This window comes from Schistocerca cancellata, chromosome 8, assembly GCF_023864275.1.
Source record: "Schistocerca cancellata isolate TAMUIC-IGC-003103 chromosome 8, iqSchCanc2.1, whole genome shotgun sequence".
NCBI classification, from domain to species: domain Eukaryota; kingdom Metazoa; phylum Arthropoda; class Insecta; order Orthoptera; family Acrididae; genus Schistocerca; species Schistocerca cancellata.
Window position 1 is genome coordinate 530,598,925 of NC_064633.1, and position 18,704 is coordinate 530,617,628.

An 18,704-nucleotide genomic window follows, 5' to 3' on the forward strand; every position below is an offset into this window, starting at 1 on the left:
TTTTGTTGATGTTCATCTTATACACTCCTTTCAAGACACGGTCCATTCCGTTCAACTGCTCTTCCAAGTCCTTTGCTGTCTCTGACAGAATTACAATCGGCGAACCTCAAATTTTTTATTTTTTCTCCATGGATTTTTATTCCTACTCCGAATTTTTCTGTTGTTTCCTTTCCTGCTTGCTCAATATACAGATTGAATAACATCTGGGAGAGGCTACAACCCTGTCTCACTCCCTTCTCAACCACTGCTTCCCTTTCATGTCACTCGACTCTTATAACTGCCATCTGGTTTCTGTACAAATTGTAAGTAGACTTTCGTTCCCTGTATTTTACCCCTGCCTCCTTCATAATTTAAAAGAGAGTATTCCAGTCAACATTGTCAAAAGCTTTATCTAAGTCTACAAATGCTAGAAACGTAGGTTTCGCCTTTGTTTCATCTAGCTTCAAAGATGAGTCGTAGGGTCAGTATTGCCTCACATGTTCCAATATTTCTACGGAATCCAAACTGATCTTCCTCGAGGTCGGCTTCTAGCAGTTTTTCCATTGATCTGTAAAGAATTCGCGTTAGTATTTTGCAGCCATGACTTATTAAACTCATAGTTCGGTAATTTTCACATCTGTCAACAAATGATTTATTTGGGATTGGAATTATTATATTGTTTATTGTCTATATTGTTTATAAGTCTGATTTATAGCGGATCTAATACTGAGCCGTACAGCGCTCGTTTGCACAAAGAGTGCATGCTTCTCGAGCAGCTTCTAAATCGCTCGAGTGCACTATGAGAGAAACAGTATCGTACAGTATGACGAGACGGGAGGTCCATCGGGTGACGCATCTGCAGTGAGGCTGCCCGTAGCGGGCGAGGGCTGTAGGGACTGTGTGACGTAGGCGACGGTGGCGGTCAATAGGGGCGGCGGCACAGGCGGGGGCGGCGGGGGTGGAGGGCGGCGGCAGCGCCCATTCATGGCGGCGCCGCTCAATGGGTGCCACGCCCGCAGCAGCGTCACCCGGACGCCGGCAGGGGCGACGCCCCGGCGGACCACGGTGGCCGCGCTTCTCGTATCAGCAGCTGCGAGAGCTCTGCCCGCACTGTTCCGCAGCGCAGGCGAACACCGCGCGGCCTGTTTCGTGCTGTAGAAAGCACGCCGCTCGCAGAGGGGTTAACCATTTTGCAATCTGTGTCTACCCTGAGATGACAAAAGTCGTGGGATAACCATATGCACGTGATGACTGGGTATTGTGTGATGTCCTTAGGTTAGTTAGGTTTAAGTAGTTCTAAGTTCTAGGGGACTGATGACCATAGATGTTAAGTCCCATAGTGCTAAGAGCCATTTGATAACCATATGCAAATATACAGATGGCAGTAGCAGCGCGTAGAAAAGGTGTAAAATGGTGGTGCATGGCGGAGCTGTCATTTGTAATCAGGTCATCCACGTGAAAAGTTATCCAACGTGATTATGGCCGCACAATGGGAATTAACAGTTTTTGAACGGGGAATGGTAGTTGGAGCTACATACATGGGACATTTCACTCCGGAAATCGTTAGGGAATTCAGTATTCCGAGTTCCACAGTGTCAATAGTATGCCGAGAACGTCAAATTTCAGACGCCACTTCTGATCACGGAGAATGAAGTGAGCGAAGGCCTTCACTTAACGACCGAGAGCAGCGGCGTTTGCGTAGAGTTTCCAGTGCTAACAGACCTGCAGCGTTGTGTGAAATAACCGCAGAAATCATAGTGGCATGTACGACGAACCTATCTGTCAGGAGAGTAAGGTGAAATTTGTCGTTAATGGGTTATGGAAGGATACGACCGACGTGAATGCCTTTGCTCGGCACGACATCGCTTGCAGCTCCTCTCCTGGGCTTGTCACCATTCGGTTTCACCCTTGACGGCTGGAAAACTGTGACCTGGTCAGATGAGTCCCCGTTTCAGTTGATAAGGCCTGGTGGTAGGGTTTCAGTGAGGCGCAGATCCCACGAAGCCGTGGACCCAAGTTGCTGACAAGGCGCTGTACAAGCTGGTGGTGGCTCCATAGTGAAGTAGGCTGTGTTTACATTGAATGGACTGGGTCCTATGGCCCAGCTGAACCTATTGATGAGTGTAAATGGTTACGTACGACTATTTGGAGAGCATTTGTAGCCGCTCAGCGATGGAATTTTTATAGATGACACTCAGCCATGTCACCGAGCCACAACTGTTCGCGAACGCTTGAACAACATTCTGGACATTACGAGCGAATGGTTTCGCCACGCAGATTGCCCGACATGAATCCCATCGGACATTTATCGGACATAATCGAGAGAACAGTTCGTGGACAAAATGCTCAACCGGCAACACTTTCGCAGTTATGGACGGCTATAGAGGCAGGATGGCTCAATACTTACGCAGTGGACTTCCAACGAGTCCATGCCACATCGAGATGCTGCGCTAAGCCGGGCAGAAGGAGCTACGACACGATATTAGGAGGTACGCAATGACTTTTGTCGCCTCAGTGTACGATGCTGTAGGTTCAAATGGTTCAAATGGCTCTGAGCACAATGGGACTCAACATCTTAGGTCATAAGTCCTCTAGAACTTAGAACTACTTAAACCTAACTAACCTAAGGACATCACACACACACCCATGCTCGAGGCAGGATTCGAACCTGCGACCGTAGCAGTCCCGCGGTTCATGCTGTAGGTCTTCAACAGGCGAAACAAAAGAGATTTTATGCAACAGCTTCATGGAATAGTAAGGAGCATTTAAAAATTATACGATCTGGAGGTTGTGAAACGAAAACCGCTGAAGGGATCGTAATGCCACCGCCTACAGAAGGTGTGGTCTATACAAATGCACTGACGCCCAAAACTGACCGCTTGAGGAGCACGGACGCACTGTGACGTATCAACAGAGCGAAGACGTGCAAGCACCCACTGCACTCAGCAGCGCTGAAACCAGAAGAAAAGATGAGCAAAGGGATGTAGTGCGTTCTCAGACAGCGGGAGCAATGCGGGAAACGGAAATTTATTAAATAATGGCACAAGTGTGCGGAGAGCATTAAGGTAAATTTATTATTAGTTGCAAGGGATAAAGTGTGGCACAAGCGATTCACAGGACTGTAGTGTCGCGGAATAGTAAAGAGTTGGAAACGTGGAATACTGTCAAAGTTTCGTTGCCTATGCCGAGAGCCAGAGGCAGTAGGTTGCCAAGAGGTAAGAGGGTTGCGCATGTATCGGAATGTGTCGTCACGCAGGGCAATGTCCTGGTTACACACAACAGGCGAGAGAGGATTGCTTAGCACGCGGGTTTGAGTTAGACGGAGACTTTCGTAGAGTGTAAGACAGAGGTATAGCGTCAGCTGTACTGCCTTTCACAACTTCGCGTAAGCCTGTCGTAACAACACATAACTCTGTCACAAGAACACCTAAGGGGCGAGTACGACAGATAAGTCAGCAGTATAAGTGGAACGAATGCGTTCACTACAAACGAGCATGACGTCAGGACGTCGCTCGTGCTTCCTTTAAATACGCCAGCTTTGACAGCAACAAGGCACTCGCAGTTAGACTTGCAGTTAGATGTGTACTGGGTCGCTGCGTAGCGCTCAGCTCGGTGATCGACATGTTAATCTTTATTAAGGAGACGTTGCAGTAAGGGCGGCCAATCCAGCAGCAGACGTGAGGGGACAGTACCAGCTCTGGTCCTCTCTGCTGCCGCTGTCAATCATCAACTCAGGATTAGCAGACATAGCGGCAGACTCGCTCGCCGCCAATGCTGACCACATCAGTGAGCCGTCGTCGAGATCGTGCGGGGCCTAGGCCCTGTGCATCTGCCGTCACAACCGGGTGAGCCGATGACGCTGGCGGACTGCAGCCTGTTCCGCCCGTCCACCGCGGACGAGCCACCAGGAGGAGCAGGGAAGAAGACGGGGTGGGATAGAGTACACTCCGCACCACAAGAACGCCTCACGTGCCGACAGCGCCGAGATTCCAACACGAAGCCTCCTACGCCGGCCGGCCAGCTGGACATTCCTTCGCTACGTCACAGCACGCGGCGTTGCGCGGAGCTGGTGTCATCGCTACGAGTCAGCGAGGACGCGAGGAAGGTCGTTGATATCACCAAGCCACATTGTACTCGGCAGGAATAAAGGTGTTATGAATTAATAATGTTTCTTTGGCGTTTCTGACACGTCCACAGTCATTTCCTAGCATCGTGACAACTGGAGAGGTCACCGCTCGGCCATCCAGTACACCGTAGGCGACCGGAACCACTGGGGTGCCTACAGGACGACAGATGTCGTTGGCCCACGATGCACGGAACGACTTACCGCATTACCGATTACTGTAGCAGCCATTGACGTAAAGGTCGTGTAGAGAGTCGGAATTGCAACGGATATGCAATGATCTTCGAACACTTGCGCTATTCTTCGATGAATTTCCATCCCCCGAAATCCTTCTGCTGTCAGGAAATGCACTACACCCCTTTGCTCAACTTTCACTTCATTCACTGTTTTCAGCACGACAGAGCCCAGTGGGAGGTCGGGGAGTTCAGACGCTCGCTCTCTTGTCACACTGGTGTACTCCCCGCGTCACTCTTGCCTTCTTCCGCACACAGTGATCCTTTCAGAGTTTTATATTTTGTAGCACGTGGCTCGCTTCTCTTTGAATTCCCCAATACACCGTCCTTCCAAAAACATACCAAGACTTATTTTATTCCCAGCGTATTAGCTGCGTTAGTGCAGTAACTACATCTTGTACTAATAACTGTTAACAGCAGATGTGTGTTCGACGAGTCAGTTGTGAGCAGGCAGTGTGACGAAGTGGACATGCCTGCGAAGTGACAACGCTGTTGTGTCACAAAAAGCAATGAAGCGACATCTCTACATCAAGTCCAAATACATTCTACAGAATGTTTGGAAGAAGAAAAATGAGAGCGCTGGTTTTGTTCCACACGCATTGACTTCCAGACAAAAACGACGACGTGTGGACGTCCGCTGCGACTTGACTGAAACGAAAAACGCGGACTGTTCCTCTCTGGAAAAAATCATCACGGGTGACGGGACCTGGAGCGTGCGAACCTACCAGAAAATGACAGGGTACAGAACGGGTATCTGATGCTTCGCCAAGACCGAAGAAAGTGTGGGTGTAACGCGAGAGGTGAAGAACATCCAAAAGAAGATCTTTTCTGGCAGTTTCAGACGGTTGTATAAACATTCTGTGCATCGTACTCAAGCGAGTCCAGTGACAAGTGATGGGTGTGGAGGAGGGGAGCGTGGTTTATGATTCAGTCTCTAATGCTTTTGGACTGACGAAGTAGTCTCTATACTGTTGAAGTAGGTTGGCGAGAGCAGGCTTTTAACTGATCTCCGACGAGTGGAGGGCATTTTTCAGTTATGACGTTGTTATAAGATGTTAAGATGTTCTGTGTGTGATTTTCATAACGTAACTTGGCCCACATAGTCAGACTAACAAGAACATCAACCATGATGTTTATTCCAACGTTGTCGGTGGCCAAGTGTTGCCCTTCTTCTACTTCATGAATGCTGTGGACATTCTTATCATCCAAGATGACAACAGATCTTTTTGCAACTCTGAATGTATGTCTTCCTGATGTGACAAACATTTAGGCACAAACTTGCAACTCGATTCGACTGTTAAATTAGCAGATCACAATCTTAGATAAACTGCTTCGGAATATTTGGAATAGCAGTAGAAAAGCACAGCGTCACTTCACTTCCGTAGCTCCGTGGGATCTGCTTACATACTACTATCGTCATCACTATCAATACTCATACTATTATTATACACTACCTGAGAGAAAAGCAATGCAACAAGATTACATAGTCAGATGTGAATGTAACTTGGTACACGCACACACCATCGTAGGATATCCGAATGATTAGAGCAGCAGTTCTCTGTGACAGGCAGAACTATCACCACAGTGCATTTGTGTTGTTCTTGTTTCGTGATGTTACGTCTCATGTTAGAGCACATAATGTGCGTGAACAGAGTCATATGTTGAGTGATCACTGTGGAGGACACGGAGATGCCGCGTATTTGTGTGAGATAGTCCTATCAGCGCTCTAACAGAGTTTGAAAGGTGCCTCGGTCTTGATCTCCATTTGGCCAGCTAGTAGAACCGTGACATATCCAGTTTTTTGGGGCACTTGGGTGTGACAGTAGACCGATATTGGACTGCATTGGAATTTGAGGGCAGGGATACTCGTCAACAAGATTCTGTTCGATAACGTCTGATCACAACAAGGAGAATGGCCGTCTTGTGCACCTAGCACGTCGTAACCCGTTCACATATCCGCCTGCCGTCGGAGAGCAAGTAATTGACTCCCAGCAACATTCTGTCATTGTGCACCATTTTCAGTAGACAAGCAACAGCCGACTAGGGAATTAAGGTCCCACGCATAGCCTGCTATCAACACCACAACGGCTGCGTTTAAAATGGTGCCATGACCCCGAAGAGTGGAGTCTTGATGAATGGCATCGCGTTATGTTCGGCAATGAATCGCAGTTCCATGATGACCATCCTCGGCAAACATGGCCGACCCAGTTAGCGGTCCCATCTTCCCAAATTTTTAGCCAAGGCAGTGTTACTCCTGGCCTGATGGCAGGAAGAACCAGCGGATACGGCTACAGGTTACGGCTGGTAGTGGCTGAGGGAACCTGATGGCACAATGGTCCGCCACGGACATCCTGCGTCCTCATACCTTCCATGCGACAGTACTGAGATAACATTTCTCAACAGGACAATGCTCGTCCACGCACGGCACCTGTCTCGATGACCTGTCTGCGAGATGGTCGGCAAGATCCCCATATCTGTTCCAAATGGAACAGGACGTTAACTCCTTCACATGGTTCAAATGGCTCTAAGCACTGTGGGTCTCCTAAACTTAGAACTACACTACTGACCATTAAAACTGCTACACCACCAAGATGACGTGCTGCATACGCGAAATTTAACTGACAGGAAGAAAATGCTGTGATATGCAAAGGATTAGCTTTTCAGAGCATTCACACAAGGTTGGCGCCAGTGGTGACACCTACAACGTGATGACATGAGGGAAGATTCCAACCGATTTATCATATACAAACAGCAGTTGACCGGCGTTGCCTGGTGAAACGTTGTTGTCATGCCTCGTGTAAGGAGGAGAAACGCGTACCATCACGTTTCCGACTTTGATAAAGGTCGGATTGTAGCCTATCGCAATTGCGGTTTATCGTATCGCGACATTGCTGCTCGCGTTGGTCGAGATCCAGTGACTGTTTAGCAGAATATGGAATCGGTGGTTTCAGGAGGGTAATACGGAACGCCGTACTGGATCCCAACGGCCTCGTATGACTAGCAGTCGACATGACAGGCATCTTATCCGCATGGCTGTAACGGATCGTGCAGCCACGTCTCGATCCCTGAGTCGACAGATGGGGACGTTTCCAAGACAACCGTCTGCACAAACAGTTCGACGACGTTTGTAGCAGCATGGAGTATCAGGTCGGACTCCATGGCTGCGGTTACCCTTGACGCTGCATCACAGACAGGAGCGCCTGCGATGGTGTACTCAACGACGAACCTGGGTGCACGAATGGCAAAACGTAATTTTTTCGGATGAATCCGGGTTCTGTTTACAGCATCATGATGGTCGCATCCGTGTTTGGCGACATAGCGGTGAACGCACGTTGGAAGCGTGTATTCCTCATCGCCATACTTAGCGTATCACCCGGCGTGATGGTATGGGGTGCCATTGGTTACACGTCTCGGTCACCTCTTGTTCGCATTGACTGCACTTTGAACAGTGGACGTTACATTTCAGAGTGTTATGATCCTTCATTCGTTCCTGCGAAACCCTACATTTCAACAGGATAATGCACGACCGCATGTTGCAGGTCCTGTTCGGGTCTTTCTGTATACAGAAAATGTTCGACTGCTGCCCTGGCCAGCACATTCTCCAGATCTCTCACCAATTGAAAACGTCTGGTCAATGGTGGCCGAGCAACCGGCTCCTCCAAATACGCCAGTCACTACTCTTGATGAATTGTGGTATCGTGTTGAAGCTGCATGGGCAGCTGTACATGTACACGCCATCCAAGCTCTGTTTGACTCAATGCCCAGGTGCATCAAGGCCGTTATTACGGCGAGAGCTGGTTGTTCTGGCTACTGATTTCTCAGGATCTACGCACCCAAATTGCGTGAAAATGTAATCACCTGTCAGTTCTAGTACAATATATCTGTCCAATGAATACCCGTTTATCATCTGCATTTATTCTTGGTATAGCAATTTTAATGGCCAGTAGTGTACTTAAACCTCACTAACTTAAGGACATCACACACATGCATGCCCGAGGCAGGATTCGAACCTGCGGCCGTAGCAGCCGCCTGGCTCCGGACTGAAACGCCTAGAACCGTTCGGCCGCCGTCAACTCCTTCCCGGTGGCCTGTGTGTGGGATGTTAAGCACACAGCAGTTGTGAGCCTCAGGGAGAGGATACAACGGCATTGCGTCACCAAACGAATTACTGCTTCCATCCAGGGCAGAGGTGATGCAATGTCATGCTGTTACGCGGGCTCATACTGCCCAGTTTTCTGAAAATTTTCCTCTGTTTTGCAATCACAGTAATAACATCAAATATCCTCTCAAATTTTATTTCGTTTTCTTTCCATCTTCTGGGTGGTTCACATTTTTTGTCAAGCAGAGTAAATTATTTGAGTAATATACAATTTGCATTGTTCACTCACTAAAATTTTCGGAGAAGACGATGCTCCGAATATTTTAAAATTTTGTGGTAGGCCAAGGCCGTCAGAAATTCTCTTCTCAATTGAACTGTGAAAAATTGTGAAATTTGGAAAGTAAGTACTGTGTACTGACACAATTGGAGTTTTGAGGGAAGTCCAAGATAAACTGTAGCTATATCACAAACGTTCTCCAATCTACTAATATGGGCATAATCATGGCCTTGTTTGTCTAAGTCGATTCTACAACTACATCTACATACATACTCCGCAAACCACCGCATGGTGCGTGGCGAAGAGTATCCTGTACTTCTATTAGCCATTTCCTTTTTCTGTACCACTTGCAAATAGAGCCTTCGGTAAAAAATGTTAAATAGGTGTGAAATCTTATGGGACTTAACTGCTAACGTCATCAGTCCCTTAGCTGACACACTACTTAACCTAAATTATCCTACGGACAAACACATATACCCATGCCTGAGGGAGGACCTGTAACCTCCCCCTCACTTATCGACCTTAATGACAGTGAAAAATTAAACCGCGTGTACCTAATGGAAATTTGGGAAAAGCAATCGTCACCGAAGTTAATCTGTTGGTAAAGAGGGAGGAAAGGGTTACTTCTAAATGAAAGGAAAAATGCAAATGAAATTGGTGGAAATTAATTTTGAAAAGGGGTAAAGTTAATAAAGAAAGTAAATGTGCGGTCGTTATGTTAACAATTAATTGGCGTTAATTAGATATTTGAGATTTGGGAAAAATTACGGTCGCCAGTCCCATGAACAACTACTATAATAACTGAGAATGAAAGATTAATGCACAAATAATTAGCACTAAAAGCGTGGCAACTGAAGGTTGACACGTGTTGTGTGAAAACTGAACGTTTGTCAGAAGTAATAAATGTCACTACACTCTGACTTAATTTAGCAAAAGAATTAATAAAACCAGAAAATTGAAAGTTAATTTAGTGACTGAAATTAATAGTGAACTTTCTTTCAATAAAATAAGGTTAGTCTTGGGCTACCTCAACAATCATTTCAAAAGCTACTTGAATCTACGCAATTTAGAAATAAGAGATTTAACTTTCAACTTGAATTAAATGATTCTGAACAATTAACAATAGTAAAATTTAGTACTACTAAGCCGAGCTGCAGTCACAGGTAAGCTAAAATATGGTAACAAAATTCGCACTGTTAATTTGTGCTTGTGTAATGTAAATACTGTAGCCAGCTATGAATACTTTCACTGAACTTTGAAATTAAAGCAGTGAAATGGAATGATATTACTTTAATGCTGGCGTTTGAATTTCAGCGACACTCGGGTTCATTCCGGAAAAGGAAGGGACCCTGCTTGGTAATGCAATTGGGACAATGAGCGGCAAAGGTTCATGCTACGTTGCTGTAATTTAGTGAGGAAAATTTAACAGTTTGAAAAGCTGCTATCTGCCATACAGTTCTAAAACTTTACGTGCTTTTAGTCTTCCTTGATGGTTGATTGAAGGTTTGCAATCGTCGATCGGGGAGGTGGCGACAGTCACTCATTGGCGGCCGTCGCTGTTGCAGAAGCTGGATGTTGGCGCGCCTTCTTCTCGACACGGTCACCAGGCGAAACGGGCTCTTGATGTGCGCCAGCTAATGCTTCCCGTCTGCGACACCGTGTCAGATACTATCATAGCAAGTCGAGCGCAATTACATGCTGCCAAACCCCGAAAGCGCGGCAACTCGCGGGAGCGTCACACAACACACCTGCTCCACTGCCCTAGTCCCGCCAGACTCTCTCTGCCCGCGCTCCATGCGGTAGAGTTAACACTACCAAAGATCCTAAACACTTTGGTTCTTCACACGACCTATCGATGTAATCGTTCGATAGCATAGTTCTCTCTAGGCAAGACCCAGCGTAAAAATACAAATAGTATTTACAAAACAAACCAATTATACATCGACAAAAATGCGTATAGGTATACAGGGCTATTACAAATGATTGAAGCGATTACATAAATTCACTGTAGCTTCATTCATTGACATATGGTCACGACACGCTACAGATACGTAGAAAAACTCATAAAGTTTTGTTCGGCTGAAGCCGCATTTCAGGTTTCTGCCGTCAGAGCGCTCGAGAGCGCAGTGAGACAAAATGGCGACAGGAGCCGAGAAAGCGTATGCCGTGCTTGAAATGCACTCACATCAGTCAGTCATAACAGTGCAACGACACTTCAGGACAAAGTTCAACAAAGATCCACCAACTGCTAACTCCATTCGGCGATGGTATGCGCAGTTTAAAGCTTCTGGATGCCTCTGTAAGGGGAAATCAACGGGTCGGCCTGCAGTGAGCGAAGAAACGGTTGAACGCGTGCGGGCAAGTTTCACGCGTAGCCCGCGGAAAATTGGCTCATGCCACAACTGGAGACCGACAGCGCCGACTTCATCTTTCAACAGGATGGTGGTCCACCGCACTTCCATCATGATGTTCGGCATTTCTTAAACAGGAGATTGGAAAACCGATGGATGGGTCGTGGTGGAGATCATGATCAGCAATTCACGTCATGGCCTCCACGCTCTCCCGACCTAACCCCATGCGATTTCTTTCTGTGGGGTTATGTGAAAGATTCAGTGTTTAAACGTCCTCTACCAAGAAACGTGTCAGAATTGCGAGCTCGCATCAACGATGCTTTCGAACTCATTGATGGGGACATGCTGCGCCGAGTGTGGGAGGAACTTGATAATCGGCTTGATGTCTGCCGAGTCACTAAAGGGGCACATATCGAACATTTGTGAATGCTTAAAAAAACTTTTTGAGTTTTTGTATGTATGTGCAAAGCATTGTGAAAATATCTCAAATAATAAAGTTATTGTAGAGCTGTGAAATCGCTTCAATCATTTGTAATAACCCTGTATATATACAAATAGTAAAAGACAATATACACTCCTGGAAATTGAAATAAGAACACCGTGAATTCATTGTCCCAGGAAGGGGAAACTTTATTGACACATTCCTGGGGTCAGATACATCACATGATCACACTGACAGAACCACAGGCACATAGACACAGGCAACAGAGCATGCACAATGTCGGCACTAGTACAGTGTATATCCACCTTTCGCAGCAATGCAGGCTGCCATTCTCCCATGGAGACGATCGTAGAGATGCTGGATGTAGTCCTGTGGAACGGCTTGCCATGCCATTTCCACCTGGCGCCTCAGTTGGACCAGCGTTCGTGCTGGACGTGCAGACCGCGTGAGACGACGCTTCATCCAGTCCCAAACATGCTCAATGGGGGACAGACCCAGAGATCTTGCTGGCCAGGGTAGTTGACTTACACCTTCTAGAGCACGTTGGGTGGCACGGGATACATGCGGACGTGCATTGTCCTGTTGGATCAGCAAGTTCCCTTGCCGGTCTAGGAATGGTAGAACGATGGGTTCGATGACGGTTTGGATGTACCGTGCACTATTCAGTGTCCCCTCGACGATCACCAGTGGTGTACGGCCAGTGTAGGAGAGCGCTCGCCACACCATGATGCCGGGTGTTGGCCCTGTGTGCCTCGGTCGTATGCAGTCCTGATTGTGGCGCTCACCTGCACGGCGCCAAACACGCATACGACCATCATTGGCACCAAGGCAGAAGCGACTCTCATCGCTGAAGACGACACGTCTCCATTCGTCCCTCCATTCACGCCTGTCGCGGCACCACTGGAGGCGGGCTGCACGATGTTGGGGCGTGAGCGGAAGACGGCCTAACGGTGTGCGGGACCGTAGCCCAGCTTCATGGAGACGGTTGCGAATGGTCCTCGCCGATACCCCAGGAGCAACAGTGTCCCTAATTGGCTGGGAAGTGGCGGTGCGGTCCCCTACGGCACTGCGTAGGATCCTACGGTCTTGGCGTGCATCCGTGCGTCGCTGCGGTCCGGTCCCAGGTCGACGGGCACGTGCACCTTCCGCCGACCACTGGCGACAACATCGATGTACTGTGGAGACCTCACGCCCTACGTGTTGAGCAATTCGGCGGTACGTCCACCAGGCCTCCCGCATGTCCACTATACGCCCTCGCTCAAAGTCCGTCAACTGCACATACGGTTCACGTCCACGCTGTCCCGGCATGCTACCAGTGTTAAAGACTGCGATGGAGCTCCGTATGCCACGGCAAACTGGCTGACACTGACGGCGGCGGTGCACAAATGCTGCGCAGCTAGCGCCATTCGACGGCCAACACCGCGGTTCCTGGTGTGTCCGCTGTGCCGTGCGTGTGATCATTGCTTGTACAGCCCTCTCGCAGTGTCCGGAGCAAGTATGGTGGGTCTGACACACCGGTGTCAATGTGTTCTTTTTTCCATTTCCAGGAGTGTACAAACACACAGAAATGTCGTATCTGCAGGTAACAAAATAAGGAAAAAAATTTATAGTACAGTAGATGGAAATATTTGGATATGCATTTCCGGCGTTACAGACTCGAACCTCCGCCGGGACCAGCCGCACAGTCCATGACTGCAGCGTCTTAGACCGCTCGGCTAATCCCGCCCGGCAGAGCCTTCGTAATAACCCTAATCTGTAATCTTATCTTCATTGTGGTTATGCGAAACATACGATGGCTGCAGCAGAATCGCTATGCAGTCAGTTTCCAGTGCCATTCTGTAAATGTTCTCACTAGTGCTCCTCGAAAAGAACGTCGCCTTCCCTCCAGTGTTTCCCATTTGAGCTCCCGACGCAGCTCCGTAATACTTGTGTGTCGTTCGAACGTAACAATAACAAATCTAGCAGTCCGCCTCCGAATTGCTTCTGTATCCTACTTTAATCCAATCTGGTGCTGATTCCAAACACTCGAACAGTACTCAAGAATGGGTCGCACTAGTGTCCTACATAGGCGAACGGCCTTGCCGCAGTGGTAGCACCGGTTCCCATCAGATCACCGAAGTTAAGAGCGGTCGGGTGAGCTAGCACTTGGATGGGTGACCGTCTGGTCTGCCGAGCGGACAGGGCGGTCGGTCGGTGCCGTTGGGCTCTCAAGTCCTGTTCGGACTGAATTTCGTTTAGTTTAGTGTCCTATATGAGGTGTCCTAAAATTCTTCCATAAAACCGAAATCGACCATTTGCTTTCGCTACTATAGTCCTTACATACTTACTCCACTTCACACTGCTTTGCAACGTTACACCTGGATAATTTACCGACGTAACTGTGTCACACAGCACTACCTACTGTATTCGAAGTGTAGGGAAGCAGCCTACTCACGCTGTAGTAAATTCACATCAGTTTCCATTGTGTGCCAGCCAGTCTGCTGTAACTAGCTCTGACGTCATAAATATTGCGCAATACCTTAAAAATCAAGCAAATGACCTAAAACTTTTCTAGCATGTCAGGAATAATACTAAATTAATGTGTGTTAAATATCAGTTCGATAACTTCAGCCATTTTTGAAATTTGGACGTTTTTCTGAAAAAATCATTGGCGCAACAGAAAAGAGCTAGAGACTTCAAAATTTATATTTAGATTCATCTTTCATAATGATTTAATAAAAACAGTACTTTGGATTTCACAGATTAAGACTTTAGTGGAAATTCATGATTTTCTGGTTTTCGTCTCAAAACTGAAGGAAGCAAGATAGATTAAGTAGACTAATAAATAAGGCTAGGATGTTTAGATTTAAATAGATTGGAGGTCCGCTATGACTGCGAAGATGTGAAAAGTTTCTTTTGAATACCTATAAAATTATAGCGATAGTGGATCTCAAAAGGGCCAGTTCAGAGCTCATCTGCTGCGTGCAGTGTAATTTAATTAATTCTCTCGCCCAAAATATTTAACTTAGCCACGTCAAAATTTTATTATCAATACTTACCTGCGTGCTGAATGCACGTTTAAATTAAGAGCTTCATCGGCCATCAGCAAAAGAAGCTATAAATTATTATGTAACTTGAAGTGGTGCGTAACTAGCCCAGCGGCTTGTCGGGAGAGCCGATTTGAGCAGGCGTTCCCTTAGCCGTCCGCACCGCGGCTATATATATAAGAGCGCTGCGCGAGGAAGGAAGGCCCCAGTTCTCTCCAGACGCTGAATAGCACGTCAGCTGTGTCGGGAGTCGCGTCGCTTCGGTAGCACTGCTACAAACAGCCTCGGGTGCCGTATTAAGTTACTAGAGATACGCGGAACCGTGAAAGCATTTCAAGTGAAGGAGTAATTCTGGGATGATTTTCATTATCTAGCTTCAGTTTGCGTATTGTCGTATTTTCACGTGCCGTCGCGGGACAGACATTCTACCAATTATTTAGCGTGGCGTTTGATGAAATATTCTCATCAAATTATGGCGAGCATTCTTTTTAACATTTAATTCGGACATTTATAGTTGCATCAGCGCATTAGACTCTGAACTGCTCTGTTAGTTAGGTTGTAGGGATACTTGTGTTTTTTATCAGTGAATTTCAGAATATACTCAACTATTTTGGAAAATCGTTTTTGATTAGAAATCCCGGACAATCTCCTAATTCCTCAGAGCTATAAGCTGCAGCTATAATGGTATTCTCAGATGAAGTGGGCACTAGGATCTCTAAATACTGGCTTCACGTTTGGTTAAATCACTTTCTGGGAGCCAAAAAAAAAAAAAGTAAATAGAGAGCCAGTGTTGAGAACGGCGAAAGACAGCATTAACAACATTCTAAAAGCCTGAAACTGATTCAACATTCAAACATTTTGAATTGCAAGCATGTATACAGCAATTATTCTAATTTTCACGAGTTAACCGCCGCCCCACAGAAGCTATGGCCTTATTTTCCCTACACATCCACATTAACTTACATCGTCCTACATTTAGAGTCAGCCGCCATTCATCAACACACCAACTAGAAATTTTGTCTAAATCTTCTTGTATCCTCCTGCAGTTACTCAACGACGACATCTTCCCATATTCCACAGCATCATCAGCAGACGGCCCCAGACCCCTGTCTACTGTATCCAACAGGTCATTTATGTATGTAGAAAATGACAGCGGTCCTATCACGCTTCCCTGGTGCACTCCTGACTGTATCCCTGTCTCTGTTGAGCACAGATTCAGGAGGCGAGACAAAGCAATAAAAATTCATCGTTATTAGGTTATAAAATTATGTTCACTAATTCCAAATAGTTTCTACATCAAGTTCTAAAGTTTTGCTTTGCCTGATTACGATCTTTTGTTCTGTGAATGTTATCCCACTACAAATCTCACAACTGACGACATTTGCTGTGGCGCTGGAGTACGATCCCCAACTTGTTACATATAGAGACACATCAACCTTGTGAATTAACAAGATGTGCAGCCTTGATGGTTCACATCAGAGCTAAAAATGTGCCCTGATTCGTGTTTCCATCGCATCCTGACTGTGGGAAAAAATCTCAAAGTAGTAGAAGCACTCTAAATTCAGCTTCTGGAAGAGGTAATAAGTATGCACCTTCCCCGACAGCACCTAAAATGCCCTCACCCCCAGAAATCTAGTGTTAGCGCGATTCGCTAATTACGCCATCGCTGGAGGAAAGTTGAATGTCAGACTGGATATGTTGTGTATTATGTGACTCCAGTCTAAAAAAGAAACAAGGTCACTCGAAGGGCAGAAGCGGCAAACACTGAGTGTTTACTCTTCTATGACCATCATTGTAAAGAGTTAAGCTCTTGCTGTATTGTCTGTTGTCTATTGTCTCGGAATCTTATGATTTTTTTATGATATCTTGCGAATCATGGATGAAGGATATCAGACGGATGCCATATTCCTTGACTTCCGGGAGGCGTTTGACTCGGTGCCCCACTGCAGACTCCTAACTAAGGTACGAACATATGTGATTGCTTCCCAAGTATGTGTGTGGCTCGATGGTGAGTGTTCATCGGAGGTGAGGGTATCATCTGGAGTGCCCAGGGAAGTGTGGTAGGCCCGCTGTTGTTTTCTATCTACATAAATGATCTTTTGGATAGGGTGGATAGCAATGTGCGCCTGTTTGCTGATGATGCTGTGGTGTACGGGAAGGTGTTGTCCTTGAGTGACTGTAGGAGGATACAAGATGACTTGGACAGGATTTGTGATTGGTGTAAATTAATGCAGATGAATAGGAAAAAGAATCCCGTAATGTTTGAATACTCCATTAGTAGTGTAGCGCTTGACGCAGTCACGTCGATTAAATATTTGGGCGTAACATTGCAGAGCGATATGAAGTGGGACAAGCATGTAATGGCAGTTGTGGGGAAGGCAGATAGCCGTCTTCGGTTCATTGGTAGAATTTTGGGAAGATGTGGTTCATCTGTAAAGGAGACCGCTCATAAAACACTAATACGACCTATTCTTGAGTACTGTTCGAGCGTTTGGGATCCCTATCATATCGGATTGAGGGAAGAAATAGAAGCAATTCAGAGGCGGGCTGCTAGATTTGTTACTGGTAGGTTTGATCATCGCGCGAGTGTTACGGAAATGCTTCAGGAACTCGGGTGGGAGTCTCTAGAGGAAAGGAGGCGTTCTTTTCGTGAATCACTACTAAGGAAATTTAGAGAACCAGCATTTGAGGCTGACTGCAGTACAATTTTACTGCCGCCAACTTACATTTCGCGGAAAGACCGCAAAGATAAGATAAAGAGAGATTAGGGCTCGTACAGAGGCATATAGGCAGTCATTTTTTCCTCGTTCTGTTTGGGAGTGGAACAGGGAGAGAAGATGCTACTTGTGGTACGAGATACCCTCCGCCACGCACCATATGGTGGATTGCGTAGTATGAATGTAGATGTAGATGTAGATGTGGATTGTTTCGACGTTTCGTCAGTGTGAGTGGCTGCCATTGTCGAAGGTTCACCCTCCACTGTTGATGGCTTCGAAAGCTTCGACAATTCTGTACTTCAGCTCTTCCTTGACAAGAGCAGTATATGGAAGAATTTTGAATTTTCAGTAGAATTTATTCGTGAACTAACGAACATATTAAATAATGAACAATGTGAATGAAATGTCTTTACTACGTTGTTCATTAAGTGGCATTACGCTATTTGTGACACGCCAAGGGGCAAAAGTTGCCCGTAGTTCCTGCTCCTAAGAGCACAGGAAGTTACACCGCCTTCCATCTAGCTTACCTGCTAAACAGGCGTCGACAGCAGTAGCGTGGCACGCAGTAAAATGTGACCTTTCAATGTCGTAACTATAATGGGCTAGGAAGTGACGACTAAATGCACTAATAAAATTATAGTCATTGCTTTATACTTCTGACTATAGGACACAGTAACGAATCGACATCGTGGACTATCTATTCGTAAGCGTATGGGTGGTGAACGTCTATTTATTGATGATGCGAATGATAATGAAATGTGTATAGCAGCGTTGATGGTCGATTAGTTGAGTTAATGAGCTGGATCATATGTTCACATATTAGATACTGAAAACAGTTGTTGACTCATGTCTGGTAAATCTCAGTGCAAAGACAACTGATGATTAAAGACTGAAATTTCTCCATCTCCTCATAACTGCAGCCACTTAAATCTATTTGAATCTGCTCATTGTATGCAACCCTTGGTTTCACTCTTCAGTTTCCATTCCCCCACACGTCCCTCTATTACCATATCATGTAATCTTTGTTGCGTAATGAGGCATCCTACTGATGTATCTCCTTTTTTACTCAACTTTTGTCATAAAGCTATTTTATCCTCAATCTGATACATACAACTTCATTACTTACCCATCCAGACCTCAGCATTCATAGTTAACGCCACATCTGAAATGTTTCAATCTTCTTCTTGTTTGAACTGTTTATCGTCCATATTTCACTTAAATTCCAGGGGCACCTAGTGTGGTAGAATGCACTTTCTGCCTCAGCAGTGCTGATACTGTAGCTGCAACCATATCAGTGGGGTATCCATAGGGATGCCAAGCTAACTTATACTCACTGAAGACAGATAGCCTTCTCACTAGTTACAAAGACAACCGTATGGATAACTGTTTAAGTCCTTATCACTACCCAACATCACCATAATGCATTGATACTGCAGAAATTCTGAAAGCAGAGGATC

General features: G+C 46.3%; 1 protein-coding gene across 1 annotated transcript in view; it reads left to right on the forward strand.

The window, feature by feature from the left end:
• Positions 1-963: 963 nt before the first annotated feature.
• LOC126095667 (proteoglycan 4) overlaps positions 964-18,704 on the forward strand; it is a 407,646-nt gene continuing 389,905 nt past the window's right edge. The window contains exon 1 of the mRNA XM_049910423.1: positions 964-1,133. Coding sequence (XP_049766380.1) covers positions 964-1,133 — 170 coding nt within the window. The remainder of the gene's footprint in view (positions 1,134-18,704) is intronic.